This window comes from Rhopalosiphum padi, chromosome 4 (genome assembly GCF_020882245.1).
Source record: "Rhopalosiphum padi isolate XX-2018 chromosome 4, ASM2088224v1, whole genome shotgun sequence".
NCBI lineage: Eukaryota > Metazoa > Arthropoda > Insecta > Hemiptera > Aphididae > Rhopalosiphum > Rhopalosiphum padi.
In genome coordinates, this window is record NC_083600.1 from 46,458,978 (window position 1) to 46,482,574 (window position 23,597).

The following is a 23,597-nucleotide window of genomic DNA, read 5'->3' on the forward strand; positions in this document are numbered from 1 at the left end:
TGCGGAGGGCGCGAAGTCCCCTCCCAGCTTTTCTAGTTTAAAACTTTCACAACTACACCGACTGTACTTCGTTTGCGCATCACCATTGTTCATTTCGACCTTTTTTGCAAGACACTTGCGCATAATTCGATTTTTGGTTTATGCATAGCTTGCACATCGCCCGTTTACCTTACGTCAAATTATCATTTATAATTTGAGCATTAAAATTTTTAATTATTTAACTTAAGAACTGAAAGAGATTAAGAGTACCCAAAAGTACAAGTTGTTTGCTAATACTTTTAGCTTGACACCCATGATTTTCATTTATCGATATTGTTTATGTTTTTTTTCTATTTTTTTTTTAACGACTATATAGTACGGCAAGATTAATTAAATAGCTGAATTGTATGGATGACTGATAACCATAACCAACCCGTAGATTTATTAAATCGCAAATTTTTATTATTTGTGTTAAAATTATCTCTATATTATTTAAAACTTGATTGATTAAGTAAATTTATTTTTAATTGTACATTTACAGGATGATTCTTGGAGTATGCTCAACTTTTTTCTTTTAAAATAATATAGAAACTTAAAATTTAATTTTTAGAATTCTTAAATACACTAGAAACCTAACTTAACCATATTATTAAGTTCTCAGGGTTTTTTTTTGTATTACTTTAGGAGTGTGTTGTAAAAATACCTACTTACTCCTATTTTTCAAATGATAATCCTCTTTTTGTATTGTAAATTATTTAGAAGTTAATTTTTCTGAAAATGTTGACGTATCAAAATCAAATTTTGAATAAGTATTTTTCGGGTAATTCACTTTGTATTAAGTGTATCACTAAAGATATTGGCCTATGATAATAGATTAGAAAATATTAGGGTTATGATAATTTGAAAATATTAGTAATTTATATTAACCTAACAATATTTATAATAATTTATAAAAATTCTTTAACTTTTATAAATATTAGATCCAAATGTACTTAAAATTATTATTATTATTTTTATATTTTTATTATTTATAATTTTGTAAAACCATTTTGAAGGACTATTACCTCTAATATAAATATTATAATACCTAACTTAAAAACTACTTGTTCAAATGTTTAATTAGATTCATCATAATTTAAAAAAAATATATATTAATTTAATAATTTACAATAAAAAAGGGTTTATTATTTAAAAACAAAAGCTTTTATCACCACAGGATACTTTCTAAGTAGTTTAAACAATTTCAATAATTTTTAAAATATGGTCTTTAAGTATACTTAAAAATTTTAAAAATCAGAATAAAAATAAAATACCGTCAACTGGTGTAACTTTGGCCCACCGTTGGAATTTTAAATACTTTTGTATGTTGTGATATGTAACTATAATCAAAATGTTGTAGTGGTTTCCGATAGTTGACAACATTGGTAACCGAAAACAACAACAGTTTTTGTCGTTATCACCTTCCTTGTTATTAAAAACAATTTTGTTTGTATACTATACAATATACAGATTTTTTCTAACAGTAAAAATCACTCTTCTTAACTTATATTTCGTTCGTTGTGAAAAAATTATCGTTGAACTCGGTTATTGTCTCACATATATAATAGTGCTAATCAATTATTTATTAAAAATTTAAAAAAAACCAAATGTGTTGTTGTAAAATTACATTTTCTAACTCAGGGTAACATTGTCCCACTATTATATTATTATAGTGATACCTATAGCTAAAATCTGAATCGAAAATTTTTTTTTACATTTTTTGGCATTATTATGTTGTAATATTGTTTCAAATGGTTTTTTAGGTACATTAAGTAAGTACCTAAAGAGTTAGGTAACCTACTTTATTTGTATGGTTTTTGTATTTAGTACATACATGTATTGTATTTTCAAAGCAAATGAAAATTGTTTTCCTTAAAATGGTTGTTTAATTCGTTAATTTACCTTGTTTTACCATAAAAATTTGTTCAATTAATTCTCAATAATTTGTTAATTACCCTAGCATAGGGTAACTTTGACCCAAAGTAACAGGAACGGTAAATACATGAAAATATTTTGAGGTGGGTTAAAGTTACCCTATTTTCGAATAACATTGGCCCAAATTTTTGAAAAGTTTTTTTATAGTTAAAAAATTAAAAATTAGATTTCGCAAAGGCATGTATGAATCCACATATTTATTTAAATATTTTTTTTAAGTGAAAGCTGGGTAAAATTAACCTTAAATTAAAAAACGTTGAAGAATGGTACGAACTTACCCCATTTGTGGCCATGAGGGTACATTATTAAATTAAATTATGGAGGTGAACATACTTAGAGAATCAAACTGCATACTTACTCATTACAATGAATTATAATAGTTATTAAATTTTCAAGTTTAACCAGAATCAGGTACTTTTTAAAGTTTTCTTTTTATTTTACATAGTTTCGGTCTCAACCATACTGATAAACATAGTTCTTTTCATATTTCTCTATTCTATGACAAGTCTCGAAGTTTCTTCATGCAACTTCCGGCTCAACTATGTTCATTTCTATTTTTATAATTTGATCTTTCTATATAAAACCCGCTTTTTTCATAAGTTTTTTCTTTCTAGAGTACTTATCTACTCTATATAATATATATATAGCACTTACATTTCCAAGTGTGTCCAAATCATTGAAGTTTCCTTATTCTAATTTACTCTATGATGTTAGACTTTTAATACAACTGTCTTATATATTCTTTCGATATTTGTTCTTTTAGATCCACTGCTCTCTCGAAATTTCATCTAAACGAAGTTCACAAAATGTCTTCAACATTTTTTTCTTCAAAAGTCTTTATTGGGTTATTTTGTTTTGTATATACCGTATGTTACGTTCACATCTTGCAGTCATAAATCACTGCCGGTCCCGTTAATGTATGGCACACTTTTAGGTCTTTAGGTTTTTCGATAAAATCCTTTGTGATCACTAAGATTGTGTCATAGCGTAGATACTTGAATTCTTTCACCGTAGGGATTTGAAACTTTTTTGGTATTAAGAATATTATTATTTTCTATATTATACACATTTTCTAAATATTATATTTTTTTCTTATCTAGACTTATTTTAAATCATTTATAATATACTACAGTATACGTTGTTGATATTTGACTTTATAAGAATTTTATAAAAATAATTTATTATAATATTTATAATATAAGAAATATATAATGCCATATTTTGAAAAAAATTAGTATAATAATATGTTCTATCTATCAATAGAAATTTAAGTTGAAACACTGTATTCTTTCAGAATCATGTGATCAGTGATGTACCATTTAATTCAAAATTAACATATCCATTAAAGTAATCGATTTAATGACGAAATACAGTCAAAACCTACTATGCGGCAGAGACGAGCTCCCCGATTTTTTTATTTACATTTAAAGTCTATGTTATAAACACAAAAATACATAGTCGTTGTGTTTTGACATAACCATGATGTCATACGTATTATAGTGATTATAATAACCAAAAATCAAACAATAATAATATAGCCATTATAACGGTACCACTCGAGGATCACTGTGTTGATGATCATTTATTATTATATTTTATTTTGGTCATTTCCCACTCGTAAATACTCTTAAGTGGTCAAAACCTATTATTAACAACCCATTCACAACCCATTATTATTAATGTTATTACTATCAAAATGTTACTCTGGATAAAACGTACCTATTGTCAATGTTTAAAAATGCATTACGCAGCCCAATGTTATTATTGAATTCAAATTGTCATTTAATTTTACCGGTAAAAATTATAAAATGGGATGTAAATAATATAGTAGCTAATAAAGTATTACTCCATTTATACCCAATTCCTAACCCATATAATGCATTTACGCAGATAACTGTTTAGGCGTTAAATATCCGACATTTCAGTCTGATAAATTATGTCTGTCAGTTGACGTTCATTAAACGTCCGAAGGCCTTGTTCCGGATACCGAGATTGCGCTCGTGTGTCACATAATTGTGTTGGCTGGGTGGTACGATGGCGTTGGTAAGTGCGGAAGTGATGAAGTACCCGCAGTATTCAAATGAAGTTGGTTCACAGTGCCTTTTTACCGGAAAGATCAATATTGCGAAAAATACATTGGATATGGCCTATGTATTATTTTATTCGTTGTTTTTAATAAAAAAAAAAAAAAACAAAAAACAAAAATACAGTGAACATACTGAGTAAGATTTTCAATTTTTTTATATTAGGTTTATTCAACGGGTAACAATAATAATAAACAGAATAATACACATTCGTCCTTCGTTCCAATAAACACCGTTAGGTTATAAAAAATACTGTCTAATACCTTAACGTGTAATAATTCACTCTTATGAAATTCAAAATGTGTAAATACTCATAATTTGTAAATAATAATATTATAAATATGAAATACTCTGAGTTTGGAATATATAGTAAATAAATTAATATATTCGTAATAGTCGAATTTTTAATATAATATAGTTAATAGTTATGTTTTCTGAATTTATAACACGACAAATTAAAAATAATACAAAACTATAAAATCAAAGAGCAAATTGTATTATTTAAAAAATAAATTAAAATATATAATAAGGTTATGTAAAATAATCTACGTAAAAACATAACTAAAAAAACTATACAAGTATCTAATTATTTATCTGATTATTTCTCCTAATTATTGTTTTGCGTTTGTTTAATCATGCATTTGTATTATATTTTAGGCATGATAATTTCTTTCTAAAATTTTAGTCTAGTCAGCTATTTTTTTATTATTTTATTATTTTAAATTAAACATTTATTGAAATTGTTTATTTTCTGACAAAAAGTCCCTTAAACTTTTCGAAACCGACGTTGGAAATGTTGATATTCAAGATGTGCATAATGTCATCCTTTGATGAATAATAACGAAAAGAGACCTCTATAGAAAGTTTGCTGATTTGTCATTCATTAACATTGACAAAATATTATCACCAGTAATATTTTATAAATCTTCAATAAATCTTTTATAATAAGCTTTTCTGAAGTCCCGAAACGCATGAAAATCGTTTGGTACAGCCAAATAAGTTTTAGAATGTATCATTTTCATTAATTTTAGAATAAAACAAGACTTTGAGGGATTAAGGTTTTCCGCAAGACCTTTCTTAAAAATAAATTATTTATTACCAGCGGTCATTGATACAGATAGTAAAATACAAATACGCTGTAAAGATAAGCGATAGATATAAGTCCTTAGTCGACCCAGTTGATGCCATTACATTCTGTTAAAATCTACGACGTTTAGATGACTCCTGTAAAATTTGTATCGCCAAACTACCAATCACTTGAATTGTAAACTTCAACAAACCACTAAACTCATAAACTTAAGTCTTGAGAGAGAATTTCAGCTCTCAGTCTAACATTCTTAGTCTTTAATGTAACTATTGTATAAGTCATTCATTTAATAAATTTAGGTATGTATACAATTTATAACTCCTCAAATTAACTAGTTTGTGTATCTTGCAATTGTAGTATGCATCATAAAATGGTGTTAACTTTTTTTGGTTTTAAGATTAGATATTGATGTAGTAGGCTTATTGAACAACTTCTAAAAAAAATCCAGAATAGAAATAAGACCTGAGCGTTGAGTTGTTAAAACTAAATTAAATTTATACTTGATGAGTAAAACAAAAAATAGTACTGGAACCAACGTGTATAATAATATTGTAGTTAAATCGGACAATTTTTAATCATGTCAAATTACGTTTTGGTGCGATTTACATATTTTTTTTATATGATAATAAAAACAGTTTATGTATTACTAATCATGTTTTTAGAGTTGAAGTATTTTATAGTAAAATATAAAATAAAATAGGATATCTACTAACTTTATAACTTATAAGACAAAAAACAAAAACATGATATGATTGGATTTTTTTAAATGTAATTATTTTCCATAATATATACACCAGAAATCAGCTATTATAAATTTAGTGTAAAAAACCCAAAGTACATTCAATATATAGTATAAGTGGAGGTATGGCAAATTTTAATATCTGCAGATTAATATGTTATAATCTTTTATTAAATGCCTAATAATTCATCAACTTGCATAAATCGCTTTAATAATTTGAAATCCAGTATTTATTTTTAAACAATATTCATAAAAATAAATTCTTTGTCAGTGGTTATATAATATTTATTTCAAGGTTATTGACTTACTAAAATCGTTTTCAAAATTAAATATTCATCGCTTCGTTCAGAATCAAAATATAAAACTTATATAAATATATTAACTATCCATAATACAAATGATAAATCATGGTTTAACTAATTAAATAGTAATAGAACACTAGTTTCATTTGTGGTATGCACGCGGTACATTAGTATCACATAGTTTTTTTTTTGTTTAACAGCTGTAACCCGTGTAATTGTTTTTATTTTATGACTGAAGCAAATAGTTTTGGTATTGATTATTATATTATGTATAGGTCTATTGTTCTGTCTTATGAATAATGTGATACGAGTATAGTATTATGACACCACTAAAAATAACTATATCGACACAACAGTTCTCATTTACAAATAATAATATTGTTCTTTCTTTATTTGGTATTTATGTGTCATTAATGACATGAATGTGGTATAAAACAATTTAAGTTAATTTAGTTATTTAACTGAATAATCAAGTTCTATACAACTAAATCTACCTATTTATGTTATTCATTTGTATTTATTTTGCAGAGACGTCAATAGGAATGACATGAAAGTAATTGTATGTCAGTTTGGGGTACAGCCCCCAAGCGATGGGAGATAGCGTCGATAACTACATAAATGCCACTGAATCTGACATCATGATTAAAAGACAAATGATTAGAGCCGAATTTTATAATACTTACGATGTGATGACTGGAGTAAATAATTAAATAATAATTAGGTGTTTATTTTTAGATCTTTTATAATATGTATGCAATTATATTTATTTTCAGATTAGAATTGCATCCACTTTAGGAGGATTTTTTTTAATGATGGTCCTATTAGTATTGTACAAGAGTAAATGTAAAACTCGATCGCTTTCTGACCAACATCTCGAAGCGGTCATCAAAGCGGCTGTAGACCAAGAAGAACAACTTGCTGCTTTGGCTAAAAGAAGTTCTAGCTCTAGCTATTGCTCTGGACATGGTCTTTGTAGATGTTCTCCGAGTAAAAAAATAATTTTTTAAAGTAATTTACTAGATTAATATTTATACATTTTTTATCACCAGGATATAGTATGACTGAAAACAGTGTTGCTGATTGCAATAATTGGAACCGTAAATCTAAGGCCTACCTATCTGAAACTCAATATCATCCATATTCAACTTTATCTCAAACCAGCAACAAGTTTATGAAGTCATCAGTATTAGAATACTCTTTCGAAGAGGTAAGTGCCTTTCAGTGAAAATGTAATATAATAGTAATAATAATAGTTTATTTCTTTTAAAATGTATAATTTACTGAATTTTACTTATGATTTATTATCTCCTGCAATTGATTTCAATTTAATTTTCAACAGTAAAATACAAAACTTTAGTGAGAAAATATTTTATTGATAATGGATTTAGGGTTAACAATAATTTATTATTTTATGTTAGAGGTTTAATTTAATCTATTTATAGATTAAATTGTCCGTCTATCTATAAATAAACATACAACCCACAGACATACCTCATTAAAAATAAATATAGTATTTTAAATTATAAGTGCATTTTGTAAAACCTACTTTAAATAAATTTTTAAACAGCGAAAATGAATTTATTAGCACTCCAAGAAGCCCGGATTAAAGAGCTTCTAAGTTCTGATGCAAACTTTATTAGGTCTTTTAAACTCTTATACTTATACCCCTCTATTTCCCCATTTATTTACTTTTACAAGAATATGATTTCAAAACAAATGAGTTTTGGGAACGTGCTCACTACTTGGTCATTCCTTATAGACTTTTGTTTTGTACTTTATTATTGAAACATTATGTTTTTTCTTGGTAAAAATATTTATATTGAAGTATAATTTATTATAAACAACATTTATTATTAAATTATTTAATTGATTGTCCTGTTTTATAAGCCAACATTCCACTTAATATACCCCATCATTCTCTCCGATCTACTACTAATACATTTTATGCACAAGGTCAAAATTATAACCATTATGCTCATTTAAATCAATTATATTAAATAGTAAGATCCGTAAAACAATTTGATTTCTTTTTTGATCCACCAAACAAGTAGAAAAGTTCTAAGTTCTAATTTCGTATTCTTTTTACTATTTTTAATACACTTGGGTTATTAATTTATTATGTAATTATTAAATAACATTTGACATCTATTGTTCTGCCCTATTTCGATTGCTTGTAAATTATTATTTGTTTATAATAATTACTGTGTTATTTTCTCTTACAGAGCATTATCGATTATTGTAAATTCTATACAACAATAAAGTTATTAGCATTGATTAAATAAATAATCAAGATAAAAAAAAAATCGAAATTTATTATTTTATTGTAACATCTATCGATGTATATTGTATAAAATTATATTATACCAGCCAGAAACTGTCTACCATTTGATTGAATAAATATGGTCCAAAATTAGTGTTGTATAATCATTCCCAATTTTTTGTTATTTTTTTTCAACTTTTTTATTAATATTTTAAAAAGTATAAAAAAATACTGTTTTTGATATCCAATAATACCAACTAGATTATATTCGTTACCAGAAACTACATTTATAGTACAAGATTTTCTTTTAGTTCAAAATACGATGACAGACATAAAAAAATAAATATATACCATTGCAAAATCACAAAGAATCTAAATTAATAATTTTGGAGTTAAATTATTATTATTAATAAAATATAGTTAAATATTTTGTTTTATTAATTTCAGTTAGCGGAATGAATAGCGTAGTTGAATTTCCATACTTTTAAATTAATTATTATTTAATAAACACAATTTAATTTTAATGTTATGGCAGGTTGTATAAAATGTCAGTTAGGTACCTAATTAATTGGCGTATTTTCAGTATAAGAGGCGTAGTGGTTTGTAGCCATTTTGAGTGATGAGAAAATGTTTTAGTTGATTTTATACGGGGTTAATCGATGGTTTTTCTTTAAATCCCCACAGCTTAAAATAAGTTTGTATTGAAAAAAACATTTTGTAATGAAATATAATTATTACGTTATCGTTTAATAAATTGAAAAAGTTCATAACATAAAACCCAAGGGAAAAAATATATCATTTTTTAATGTTTTACTCGTGAAAAAGAATAATATCCATAATGTAAGATAAAATAAACATATAGTCCATCGTATTTCATACTGTTTTCGAGAAAAAATACCCAATATTTGAATTCAATGACGTATATCTTTTTTACCACTTATCCAAGGATTTTTTTCGACAACTTGTTGTTTAAGTTTATAATATAAAGTTTTAGGATTCTAGATCAATATTTAATTGTTAAATTCCAAAAAATATGATCAAATAAATAATATAAATTATTTGACAGGATTTGATTTTATAAACATTGATATTTTAATGTATTTTTAATTTCTAATAATTATATTACTTATAAATACACTTAGTTTTATTATGATTTTTAATTTTTGTAAAAAGTATATTTGCAAGGAAATATATAAAGTAATAATCTATGACCTTAGAAGCTTGAAACTTAAAATACTCGACTGTGACCCAATTTTATAAAATCTGACGATACATCATTAATTTATTTAAAACACCATGTTGATATTCATATCAATATACCTACAATTTGAACTTTTATAATAATTCAATCATGTATCAAAAAATTATAAACACTCATAAAATATAATTTTACAAAAAATATAGATAAATATATAAAATGTATACAATAATTTATATGCAGTATAATGTGGTTGTATAGAGTAAAATATTTTTGTTTGATGTTAAACATTTTAAATTGATTTTTCATTAAATTGAAGTGTGTACAGAATTATTATATTTTGATTAATTTTGCGTTTATATGATATAATATAAGTATTAAGTGGTTATACTTATTCAGTAACATTCAGATGGTTGATAAAAGAAAATTTCTTCTTGACTCACGGCGACCATTTGGATGATATTACCTATAGACTCAAAAGCATAAAAGATAATAATACACACTGAAAGATATTCTTAAAAACAGAAGTACAAATAAATAATCGATTTTTATTATTAATAGTAAATGTATATACTATATGGTTAGTAATAGTACAATTTAGGCATACAAGCTTTTTTTCTTGTGTTATCGCCTCATGGGGGTGAATTTTTTGCACAATACTTACCCCCATGTGACATCATTTATTGAACAAAATAATTTAAATCACATTAAAAGTTAATATATACAACAATTAAAATAGTTAATACGTTAACGGTAAATCAACGTTAATATGTTATCAGTATATTTGTTTTTTTGTTGTTTTTGATTTTCAATTACTCAAGTTAAAATTATTGAGCCCCCTCCCCCCATAAAAAAATCCTGGCTATGCCTCTGCTTACAAGCTGTACAACTATCAATTAATTACAACTGATGTAGTTTAGAATGATATGAATAACTCATGGTACTATAACTTAAAATTAGTCTTAACATTTTGAAAATTTCAATAAAAAAAATTTATATTAATTTTATTTTTTTTTATCTACAAAATAATTTGCATATTTTCGTAATTTTGACGGATTTTCTCGACATTTGGACTTCACAAGTTTTTTGTCTTTAAAACTAAAATGTTATTAATATCAATTTGAAAAATTAAGTTTTGCTTAAACTTATAATCTAACTTAACTTTTCTCATTAAGAATGAGTTACCGTGGGCTGTGGAGCAATATAATATTGGATTTTTTATTAATTTTTATTAAAAGTAGGTAACCTATTAATACTAAACTTGAAGTAAAATTTTATTTTAAGTTTTAATGGCTTATTGTAAAACCACATTGCACATTTAATCTGTAATTTATGTAATGCAATATAATAAGTCAAAAATAAGTTAAACTATAGGTACTATTATAATAACAATACTCGAATACAAATTAATTTGTAAATTATGTAATTAAGTTGGTTTTTTCCCTCTGACTTTTTTCGTAGATTTTATTCACCTTGTCATTTTTTTTGTAACTTAATTATGTATTTTTTATTCCAATTGCGACTCGTTAAATATAAACAAAATAAAATTGTATATAAATACAAATGTCGAATAAAATAAAAATAATAAATTCTTACTAATTACGATAAATCTTGAACGAAATACTTCAGCTAAATAATGCAAGATGCAGGAATCACTTCTTACAACGAACTCAGAGACATGTCGTATGACAGGGAAAAATAGAGACTTTTGTTGTGAAAAGAAAATTGTTAAAAACCAATCTCCGGATTGAAAAAAAAACTAATTACGATGTATATTAAAATACTAAATATTATGGTATTCGTTTTTAGGTGAATCAAATTTATACCCTTGAACTTTAAAGAAATCATTGAGATTTTATATATATATATGTATTAAAATTTAAAATTATAAACGATTATTAATTTTGAATGTTTATAAAATAAAAATAATAAATTATGTATACATTTTTTATTTAATGATTGTACTCTTAGCTTGTAGGAGATATTTATGGATATAAAATCGTTTATATTTTTTTTTATAGGATAATAATAAATTGTAGCTTATAGATGTGTTTTAATTACAAATAGGACGAAGACGATAATATGGATAATGATGATATTGAGGACGTATGTAGCAACAATGGTTACCGGGTAGCTAAATGGCTGGAAGTACCATGTGACCAAAAGTGGATTCCAAGAGGAAATAGTGCCATAACAGTCAGTAGCAACGATACAAGTTATTTGGAAGCTAGGGGATCATCGTTGATTGTTGGACAGCCACCGTCTCCATTGAACCACCCACCACCTGCCGGTTACCCACCGTGGGAGTTCTACTATCCCATCGACATACAAGTTAGTTGATACGCGTATCCCAAAAATTGCTATGATAATGCATAACATATTATATTATCCGCTTGAATAAATAAGTTATGTAATATCCGTACACCACATGCAACATGCTGAACATAATAATAATTATACACATATAGTCAATTCAATGCGACTAATAGTTTTTTTTCCATCAGTCAAATTACTAAATACGCAAATATATTTGAGGAAGACTAATGCGTTTAATAATAATATATCCTTGTTTTGATATATTACTGATAAATAGGTATTTAATCATAACTATGCTATAAATGTACCTAAAGTACCATAGTTCAACAATTATATAATATTACGATATGTTTATCTTAATGTTAGTTAGTTAATATTACAGTAATTTATTTTGCTTCAAAAGATATATACATTAAATTATTCACCATTTATGATATAATAAATAGTTATTTTATTAATTTTGTAATAATATATGATTAGTGAACAAACAATTAAATGTTTTTAATGTTATCGTAATCGCTTATAATGTATAATCATACATTAATTCCTACCATAAAATCGCCAATAAATCATAACTATTTCGTAATAGTTATTATTTTTTTAATATATAATATATTAACTCAGTTTTTTGAACGGTGAAAATTCCAGTATCTACCTGAATTTTAAGATTAAAACTTTAAGGAAATTCATAAAAAAAAAAACATAAACATTTTCAAATTATTTGAATGATTGAAGTTTATTTTTTGACGAAATTTGATGTTTAAACATATAGTTATAATTTATATTTTAATAATTTTTGTTATATTATTATTTAAAAAATATTGATCGTTGAAACTTGAAATTTTCCACTATTGCTTAAATTATTATTATCATTTTATATGTGCAATCAAAGTTTCAAAATATATAGATTAATTTTAAGTTATTCGTACCACGAACCTATTCACACCATTTTGTCACCTACGTCAGTATTGACTAATAAGTTAATAACAACTAGTAATATTGTAATTCGTTATTCGATTGAAGTAAAAGTGTCACCGTGCTGCAATATTATTGGTTAGGACTTTGATAGAGCGTACATTTAGTATAATTTATTCCGTTGCTTTTTGTTGTTATTTGTGTACGTTTTTAATGCAAATAATATATTATGTATATATTGTTTGCACCTTATTAACAATTTAAAAATATTGAGTATTCTATTCCTTTGATAATATGTCGTTTATAATATTGTTCTTTTAATCATAATCAAATATTACCTATAAACTAACTTGAACCAATTACTCTTTTTTTCAATGATATCGTAATATATAATGAGCATAAATAGGATTGCATAAAATAGACTGACCCAGAGGTCTTTTACCTTTTTTTATGCTGAACTGAATAAAAAATACATTTAAACATTGTTACATAATATGTAATAACTATATTATGATATTAGAAAGCCGAGAAAAATCATTCTATTATTATATTTTACCGTGTTTATACAATAAAAAGAAAAATGTATTTTATTATTTTATTTTCATTGAATTTGACCAATTTCCTCACAATAACACTCGGATATTTATATACAGCCAACATTTTGGAATCAAAGTTAAAAAAAATATAAGTTAGTTTATTTAGCAATTTAGCAGGTTCAGAAGCTCAACTGTTATATTGAATCCCCTTTAATTAATCTGTATTGATTATTATATAATATAACAATTTATAAATGGAGTCATAAAGTATTTAATTTCATTAGTATTTTTAAACAAATACATCCATTACCATTTTTAATTTTTGTTAAGCGATCGCCACACCAACATTTATTTTCTCTGTCTATCTCCCACATAATATTGGAGTAATTATATTCCGTATTTCCACAATTACGACTCTCTGGTTCAGTTTAGAGCAAACACACCTATTATATATATTTTATAAAGAAAAATATTTATTGTGCATTTGGCCGGAAAGATTTTTATTATTTATATTTTTGAATAAGTTGTTAATGTTTAAAAATAAACGAAATTATTTTAAATTAAAACATAATTATATTTATAAAAAATGTAATTATTAAAAATCTATACGGTCAATGTACAAGTAATATTCTTCTTTATAATATATTTAATAGGTGCCTTTGCCCTCAACTGAACCAAAGAGTCGTAATCATGGAAATACGGAATATCTTTGTTTCTACATTATGTGGGAGATAGACAGAGAAAACAAATTTGGTGTGACAGCATCTTAATGAATAAAATAATTACCAAATTTAATAAATAAATAGACGATCAACTGTTGATTAAACTGTTAAAGTCAACGGGGTTATTTAAAAGATCAGATTATTTACCATAACATACTACAACATGTATAATTTATTAAATAATTTCTGTACTGCGTGATATAATTATAATTTAAATAGTGCAAGTGTGTGACGATAGTTTAAATTTTTAAATCTATATTAACTATAATATTTATAAATAGCAAATTGTTCAATCTATATGTTAGGGTTATAGAAGGGAATAATTAATATTTCTTGTGATTGAGCTTTAAGGTAATTATAAACTAATAATTAATCAAACGGCATTTATTGCTAATTCCCAGGTTCTCTACTTACAATAAATTATTCTAAAATTAATAATATTTAATATGTACGAGTATAAGAAAATGCCATAATTTTTGTTGTGTAATTTAATGATTTAATGCTAAAAGTAGGTTAAATTGGTTGCCAAAAGTCTTAAATGGGTCTGGGGTCTGTTTACAAATATTCTATAAATATATTAATATATATCTTGAATTATTCAATGGTATGTTGAGCATTTTTGTTGTTCAAGTACTGTATAACATACACAATAAATGGGAGTTCTGTTTAAAAATTCCAAACAATAAACCTTTTTTCTTAAAAATTACGATTTGGTAGTATAGGTAACTGAAACAACCTATTATATTGATCGTATGACGGCAAATGATAAAGAAAACATACACTTACAAAGTAAAATACAAAAAAAGTATTTAACAAATATTTATATATTTTATTACCTATATATTATGCATAATATATCGAGTCGGGAGATCGATACTCTGGTGGGAGTGTCATTATTAACTTTTACCCCCATAAACACGGTAATAGCTTCTCTTCACGTCAGAACACGGCGGCACTGCCACGGGGCTCAAAACTATTATTATCCACCATGGTACAAATCAATAATAATAATAACTATTATTAAGGCTGGGATTTTGATTTGAAGCGAAGCTCCATAAGTTTAAAATGTGTCTTAGTCTTTAGGCAATGATGATTATTTTATTGATATTTTTATTTTATATTTTATTTGCAAATTCAAATTTTCAATGTTTTTGGGCATATTTTTCAAATTTTCAGAAGTTTTTTCATAAAATACTTTTGTATCGACCGTAAAGTAATTGCACACTGCTGTACAAAATGTATATTTGTAATAAAAACCAGTTTATTATCTGTATAGGATTAGAAATACATAGACATAATAGTGGTCAGATAATGTCGAACGCGTATTATAGTAACGTCACGTTAATAATATATATACGTTCGAACGTTCGTATAAACGAATAGCAATAATAATCGTCGGCGACCGTGTCCATACCTACAAATAATTCATTAAATGGGCGGTAACAATTTTATTGACAATACTTCTGTTTTAATGTCCTTACCATATTTTTAAATTGTATTCTGAAACAAAGTCACCATTATAAACAACCCTATAGGTTTTCCCTATACTTACGTCGTATTTTATTAAACAATCAAAAGTTAATATTTTAAGATACCCGTGGCGTTTTCGAACTGTTTATTTGTACGGCATTAAAATACCAGCCCAGGGCCGTCCTTAGAATTTGTGAGGCCCGGGTCAAAAATACTTGCAACACCTTTTTGTTGAACCTACATCGTTATTTTGATATAATTTTTTATATTTACTAATCATATCACAACATACGGGTAGAACACGATTGAGATCGGTCCTTATCGGCCGTACCTTTTTTAATAGCACGATTGAGAACGTTCTTACCTGCTAACTTTTATGCAACGTTGTCACATTAATTAAAAATAAAAATAATAAAAATACAATATACAATATATATAAGATATCAATCACTATATTTTGGTTACAAAATAAACTTACCTGGAATCTATATTTATATACAACATATTTGTCAGCTTAAGATTAAAAATTAAAAAAATTAATATTTATTTACAATATATTTATATACCTATTTTATTTGTCAGCTTAAGATTAAAAATTTAAAAAATCAATATTTATTTGCCAGTATATATGTCGTATACACAATTTAAATTTTTTTTCCCAAGTACTTATTTCCGGTTAATTTTAAATACCTTATTATGTCCTTATTTTGTTCAAACTCTTTATATAAATTAATTGTTGAAACAATACGATTATAATCTTTGCTGGCCATGGTTTTTGTAATATTATTTTCAATGGAGTTGATTATTGCCACGGTTTGTGTTTGGGTTTCCTTTAAGACAGAAATTACTGCATGTGTCAAAACACCAAAAAGAGATGCTTTTGCATCAAAATCCCAGTCCTAAATATTATTACTAAAAGTTAAGATAAATGGCAACGTCGCTAGAAAAATCGATCTCAATCGTTTGATTTTAAGGTACAAAATAATGTTTCTTTGATCTGCCGACATCGTTCTCAATCGTGTTGCTAAAAAGGTAAAACGTTCTCAATCGTACAACACCGAAAACATACAATTTATCGAAAATTAAACAATTTAAAAAAATAAATTTCACTACTTTTTTTAAACGTGAGGCTCCAAATTTAAACAAAATGCACGAGGCCCTGCCCGACCCCCCCCCCCCCTAAGGACGGCCCTATAGTAATAAGTAATAACGTTAATCGTATGTGTATACCGATAAGAGGATTGCGGTGTGGAAAAAACACGTCATCACATTGACATAATAATAATACATAATAATACAATACCGCGTAGAATGATTTATACATCATATTATTATTATTATTCGTGTCGTTTTATTGTACCGCTGCAGGTGATCCAGCCAACGCCGTGCATGTCACCGAGCGGCGGCAGCCAGGAAAGTTTCTCGGACGTGCCCAGGCACACCGAACAGCTGTTGCCGGCCGCGTCCGAGCGGTTCCGGAAACCACCGCAGCCGCCGCGGAAGACGGTGTCGTCGTCGTCGTCCATGGCGGCGCCCATCGCCAGCATCCGGACGTCGTGCAGCAGTTGCAGCGACGACGCCGCTTCCACCGCCACCACGGTCAACTCGTCCGTGTTCGTCGACGAGTGTTGCTGCGCGACCGCGTCGTCACCGCCACCGGCGCATTCGTCGCAGACCCACGACAACGACTTCGACGACGGCGTGTCGTTAGCGTCACAGCTGACCACCGCCGAACCGGCAAAAGGTTGGGAGACTATAGTTAAACATATTATTATTATTATTATTATTATTATTATTTTTTTTTTTTTTTTAAACGAACTCGATCGGTTTGATAGACTGTTAAAATGACTTGGCTTTTTTTAATCGATTTAAAAGTAATCTATCGAGTTGAGACAATTTTTGAGACGTCTTTGCAGGTTTCGATGATTTAATACGCTAAGTACCTACCGTATACACATGATGATAGTTTTCAACAAAAATAATCTCACACTTTCTTCATAAAATAACATTATGTTATTATTATAAGACCAACTGTATAACTCGACTTCGCTCAGAGAAAAACGAACGATCATAAAATTTGGCGCTATATTGGTGTACATCGAATTTTTTTAAAAAATCTTTTTTATTTATCTATTGGCAAATATACCTATATAATGTTATATAAGCAAGTAGTTTCCAAGTCACATACAAGCCCCACACAAACGTAATATTCGTTTTTTTTTCTAATATTTGAGTTTTTCTATTATTTTTTGTTTGTTTAACTCGTCCTACTTTGGTTACAGCATCTTGTGCGAGGCGATACTCACCGCCGCCGACCACTAACCGCGGTAACGGCACGTATCGGATCGACGGCGATCGCGACGCGGCTAAAACAGTTGGAGGTGCCGCCGTGTCTGCGGTCAGATCGTACCACGATTTCAACCGCAGGCCGCAGCAACCGTCGACAGTCGGCCGAAACGTGATCGTTGTCCAGGCGGACGTCAACCCCGTAGCCGACTCGATCGTCAACGCCAACTCATTATCAGGGTCTTTACGCGCGCTTTACGACGCGTCTAAAGAAACATTGTTCTAGTTTAAGGCTAAAATACGTGTCGTGTAATATACGTGTTGTTCGGGAATATTGTCGTATGTATACTTTTATGTAGGCATATATTATTGTTGTGTATTGTATAAAATACTTGTGTGCAAGTATACATATTATAATGTTTTAGTAAATATGTGTATAATATATTCTATATGCATATGAAATCAGGGTCACCTATACCATTAAGCATGCCTGCAGACATCCACAGCATCGGTCCTCGATAATAGTGGCGCGAAGCTAAGTAAAAAATAAAATAAAATGGCGTAGCAATCACGACCGGTGCGGCTATTATACACACCAAGCAACTCGTTATCCGAAACAAATGCTGTAGCGTCTTATAATATTTCATAAGGGCTAGAGGCCTATAGAACGAACGGACTGAATTGTTCCTATGAGGTATCAATAGATCGAGAAAGTCGTATACTTTTAATGAAACATTCGATGTGATTGGTTGAGTAACGTTACACAATTACGAAAAAATGTTCAAAATCAATGAATTCTTCATTCGATATTATTATAACCATCGCGTTCAACGTTGGCTGGCAGTGGTGGTATCGATGGTATAATCTCTTGTTCCAAATCCTACCTATGTTAGTCTATAAGGTTTGGCTATAAGGTTCAAACTATATTGATATTCAAATAAAAAGAGTACTTCATTAATAAATCTTGTAAAACATTCTAGTGAGAAAAAAATTTAAAAATGTGATTTAATTTGGAAACTGAGTTAATAATTGTTTAATCTGTAGAAATATATCGATTCGATTTAATAATAAAATATTACACTATTTAAAATATATCATATTGATGACGATCCTATATAAATTGATTTATACCTATTTGTTTTCGCCTGAGAGTTTACTAAATTTAGATTAATACATTTCAAAAGATCAGATCATTTACTTGGTTTCTGTTTTATTTTAAATTTTTAAAGGCTATTATTTTTAAGTTTATTTTTTACACTGAGTCAACTAAGTGTTTTTATCGGGTTATACTTCAACTATCGTCGAACTTTTATTGACTGATACCGTGTTGTTTTTCCAGTTAGCTGTCTAAAACGCCACCATTGCCGCCGATAATCTGTCGTATCGTTATGATTAAATGCCACTCTGTTTTATCATTACCTACTACTGCTGGGTTATTAAAATAAAATTTCGGAAAAGTCCGTCATCTGGGTGTGAAACGTCGTTATTAATTATCTGGTGGTACCCTAACACCTCGCCTTTTCGTACCACCTCCCACGATAAATCATCTCGGGATGATAATAATAATATGATAATACATGACACTCCGTAATGACTAAATATTGTATAAAGGCTATTTGTGCATTTTTTAAATGTTATTCTTGAACGGGATCCACATGCGAATCTTGTATAAATGAAAATAGCGAATAGTGCCCGTGCATCATATAATAATACCTATATATAAGCATGTAGACGAATAGGAGTGTGTATCTTATGTGTGTTATACGTATAATATATTATTATGACTTATAGAATACTACCAAATTATATATGTTATAAATTATAGAATATCTATGTTCGTCCCCGTCAAAAACTTTCATAAAATTAATATTTTCGACTGTGTTTGAAGTTCCGCGATTGTTGTATAATCTGTAAAATATATTTTGATTTACCAAAATGATCGTTTAAGTAACGACTAATACGTTAGTAAAAGTTTGGGTAGAATTCGATTGTGTACGGTGCTTAATCACAAAAACTTTTTCAAATAACACGATTTCGTACGGTAATTTAATTTTATTCGAGTGCGATGTTGCCAAATTTTACAAAGTATACAGAATACAGATATAATACAAATTCAAAATAAAACAAATCTATAGAATAACAAACAATAAATAAACAACAGCCAATGCCAAAGTGTTCATCCAACACTTGTACCAATACTAAACAAGGTCCATTAAGACACGTATATTTGTGTTCAAACATGTGCTTAGTTTAACACATTATATACAATATATGTATTTGTATACAATCATTTATATTTTTATTTATAATTTTTTTTTAATATTTATTTGAACTACAATGTTTAACTACAGCATTAAGACCTACTGGGAAAAATAAGCAACAATTTATTTTTACCCATAAAACCCTCTAATTCGATTTTTTGAACTTTGACCTATAAAAAATATTTCAACAGTGACATTTAAAAAATTGTATGTTAATTATAAATGTTACAACATTATTTATTGAGTAGATAACTATAACATATAACATATTTTATGTATTACTTTTTTATATGTCAAAATACACACTTCAAAAAAGGTAAATCATACGCAAAATAGCACAATCGGGTTCTATCCAAAAAATGTATGTTTATACGCGTGGATGTGTTGAGCACACGAGAATATTAGATTGATAAAATATGGTTTTTTTTTTCTAGCAGCATAATGATATAATAAGTTAATTTAAATTCCATTCAGAATAGGAAATGCAAATATCGTAAAATTCTCGTATAAGGTAAAGGTATACTTTTGTGTAAATTTTAAGTAAAACCTTGTGTTTAATTGTATAATAAATATTTTATCGTAGTGTGTACCTACTTGAACCAAAATTATTTAATTTAATATCTATATAATGTGAGTTAGCTGCGTGTTACAATTTAAAATTTAAAATTAAGCTATTATATAATGTGTCAATGCTAGTACATTCGACGTAACGAATTTAGGTAGGTAGGTTATATTATCTCTGGCCGAATGAAGGATAATAATATTATAAGTTATAACCAATTAATTCTAAGCGGCCTAATGTTTGTGTCATTACTTAATCACAATAACAATGGTATGATATAGGTTCAATAATTTTTTGAAAACAATGTTATTATTAATTTTCATTTGTTGTGTTTGTTACATAAACTTATCTAAAGTTCACACGTTACATATTATTGTGTTGAGTACAGGGTATTTTTTGAGACACGAATTTAAGGTTTGCGATGAAAAGGAATTAACATAATATGTTAGCTAACATCAATGTTATGCTTGTTATGATTTGTAAAATTTTTATGAATGTCGTCTCAAATTATCCAAGCAAATACTCTTAAATTAATCTTATCACATAATGCAAATGCCTAATTTGCATGAAACATTTTTTTAAATGAAAAAAACTATTTTTTATTTGTACGAGAATCTCTATGTCTACCAAAAGGGCATATATAATATGAATTATGAATAAAATATAACGTTCTTATTTGTTAAGTTTTTTTTAAAAAAAATATAACATAATATATTAAAATATTATGATGTACGTTCATCTTGTATATGAAGAACCTAAATGTGTTCGCGACGTGAAAAAAAGCGGTTAAGATTTGTATCACGAATATATGATTCGTTTTTTCGTTTTAATTGTATTATAATGTATTACTGTATAATATATTGTCGTATAAATATTAAAAATTGTTTATCAAACGTATAAAATGATAAGACCCATACATATTATGTTCATGAATATAGGTACTAGCTGGTGTGTTTTGATCAGAAACTACGGGAAACCGTTTCAGTAATCATCCGTAGTACTGTTAAGTTTCGGTTGCTTTCTTATTATGTACGAGGGTCGTCACGTTTAAATTGTGAGATGTTAGTAATGAAATAATTTTTAAATTATATTTTATAATAAATTTGTATAATTATATATACGATTTGTTGTGTTTCTATTGAGTGTTATAATCATGGTAATATTTTAGTTGTATTCAAAAATACTAATATGTGTGTAAACTAAAGCTTACCTGTACAAACCATTTTGAATAGTTCACAGTACTTATAAAGTTTATAATTTACCCGTAGAAATCGATTCTGATTGTTTTTGTAAAGATGAACCGAAAAATTATTGTTAACCTTTGAATAATAAAATAAAATCATGTACAACACATAATATATTTATTTATTTATTTACGTGGTACGAAATTGCTTTGTCTAAAAGCCAATATTATCAATAAATTAGGTATTATTTTTAAAGAATCAATATCATATTATTAAAAATAAATGTTTTTATTTTTATGTTCCATCTTCCATACAATAATATTTTGATAACAGTATTTGAAAAATAATAGTAAAAATAAGTTAAAATTAACCAGCTAATGATTTAAAATAAAATAGTGAATTTATAACTACCATGTGAATTTATGTATTGCATTTAAAGTAATTTAAATCATTCTATATATAAGATGATTATTTCAACAAAGAACATTGATAAGCCATTATCAAAAACTATATTAATTTTTAAAAAATTTAAAATTTAATACAAGATATGCATGAAATTCTAACGAGTACGGAAAAAAATTTTAAATTGTTATAATCATTTATTTTAGGTCAATCAAATCAACTTTGGACTTTTATTCTCATAAATACTGGTACCAGTTTGTTTTTCAAAAAATTAATACCGATTATTGTTTTATTTATTAACTTATTAAAACTATAAATTTAAATGAGATTATAGCATGGACCCATTACATGTAGCATGTTTATAATTGAATTTCTTATTATAAATTAATTTATTATAATTTAAGCTTATAATGCATTATTCGGTATAAAATACATATTTTAGAATCTTAACCCTTGGATGATTGGATAAAAAAAAATGATATTAGAGACGTTAGTATAGAGTCTATACTATAGACTCTTAATGTCAACACACGCTACCAAGGCTACACTAAGAACAAATTTTTGGAGGAGGGAGGACGTGGTTATACAAATCTTAGTAAGTGGTGTATAAAATAATGCGAAAAAATGTCGGTATGAACCCCTAAACCCTACGACTTTACTCGCTACCATACGAGCAAAACTATTGAAACTGATATTATCACAACACAAACTTACTCAGTGAAACCCAGTATTCTTAGGAGAAATCTAATTAAATAAATAAATAATAAAATATGCCGACACAATATTACCGTTTGGCGAACGGCGTAGAATAATTACACAGTAATTTTAAGAGCAGTAACAATAGTAATTCACAGTCTGTGAACGTCGTACACTATAACTGGGAAAACTAATTCTGTGACGGTTATATCCAATACTTCCAGTGATTCAATGCTATTACCCGAGGATTGAGGATCAGCAGTTGAAGTAATAAGGGCCATTGACTTTGCAACGGCAAAAGTATAATTTCAAAATTATAGTATAATTGATTTTTTTTTTTAATTTTCCAGATAGTTGGTTTAATACTTTTGACTCCTCTTTCCTTCTACCTAAGTAACAATTAGATCCAAATTATTACTAGAAATTATCCTTAAAATTCAAGATTATTTCTGTTCCAAAATATTATAATAAACTAACAAATTCCATAAAAACTAATGTTTCACTACACTGATTTGCTTTAAGGTGAATGTTCTTATACCTATTGTATAATATATATATATATATATATTTAGCTTATGTAATATGTACTTTTTTTTTATCTGTCTGCACTTTGTGTTTATTTAC

At 27.1% G+C, this 23,597-nt stretch overlaps 1 protein-coding gene across 1 annotated transcript in view; it reads left to right on the forward strand.

Moving 5' to 3' along the window:
* LOC132928758 (uncharacterized) overlaps positions 1–22,047 on the forward strand; it is a 29,539-nt gene extending 7,492 nt beyond the window's left edge. Inside the window, exons 2-7 of the mRNA XM_060993623.1 lie at positions 6,694–6,863; positions 6,939–7,152; positions 7,215–7,372; positions 11,691–11,954; positions 16,951–17,326; positions 17,865–22,047. Coding sequence (XP_060849606.1) covers positions 6,756–6,863; positions 6,939–7,152; positions 7,215–7,372; positions 11,691–11,954; positions 16,951–17,326; positions 17,865–18,154 — 1,410 coding nt within the window. The 5' untranslated portion in view covers positions 6,694–6,755 and the 3' untranslated portion in view covers positions 18,155–22,047. The remainder of the gene's footprint in view (positions 1–6,693; positions 6,864–6,938; positions 7,153–7,214; positions 7,373–11,690; positions 11,955–16,950; positions 17,327–17,864) is intronic.
* The last annotated feature ends 1,550 nt before the right edge of the window (positions 22,048–23,597 follow it).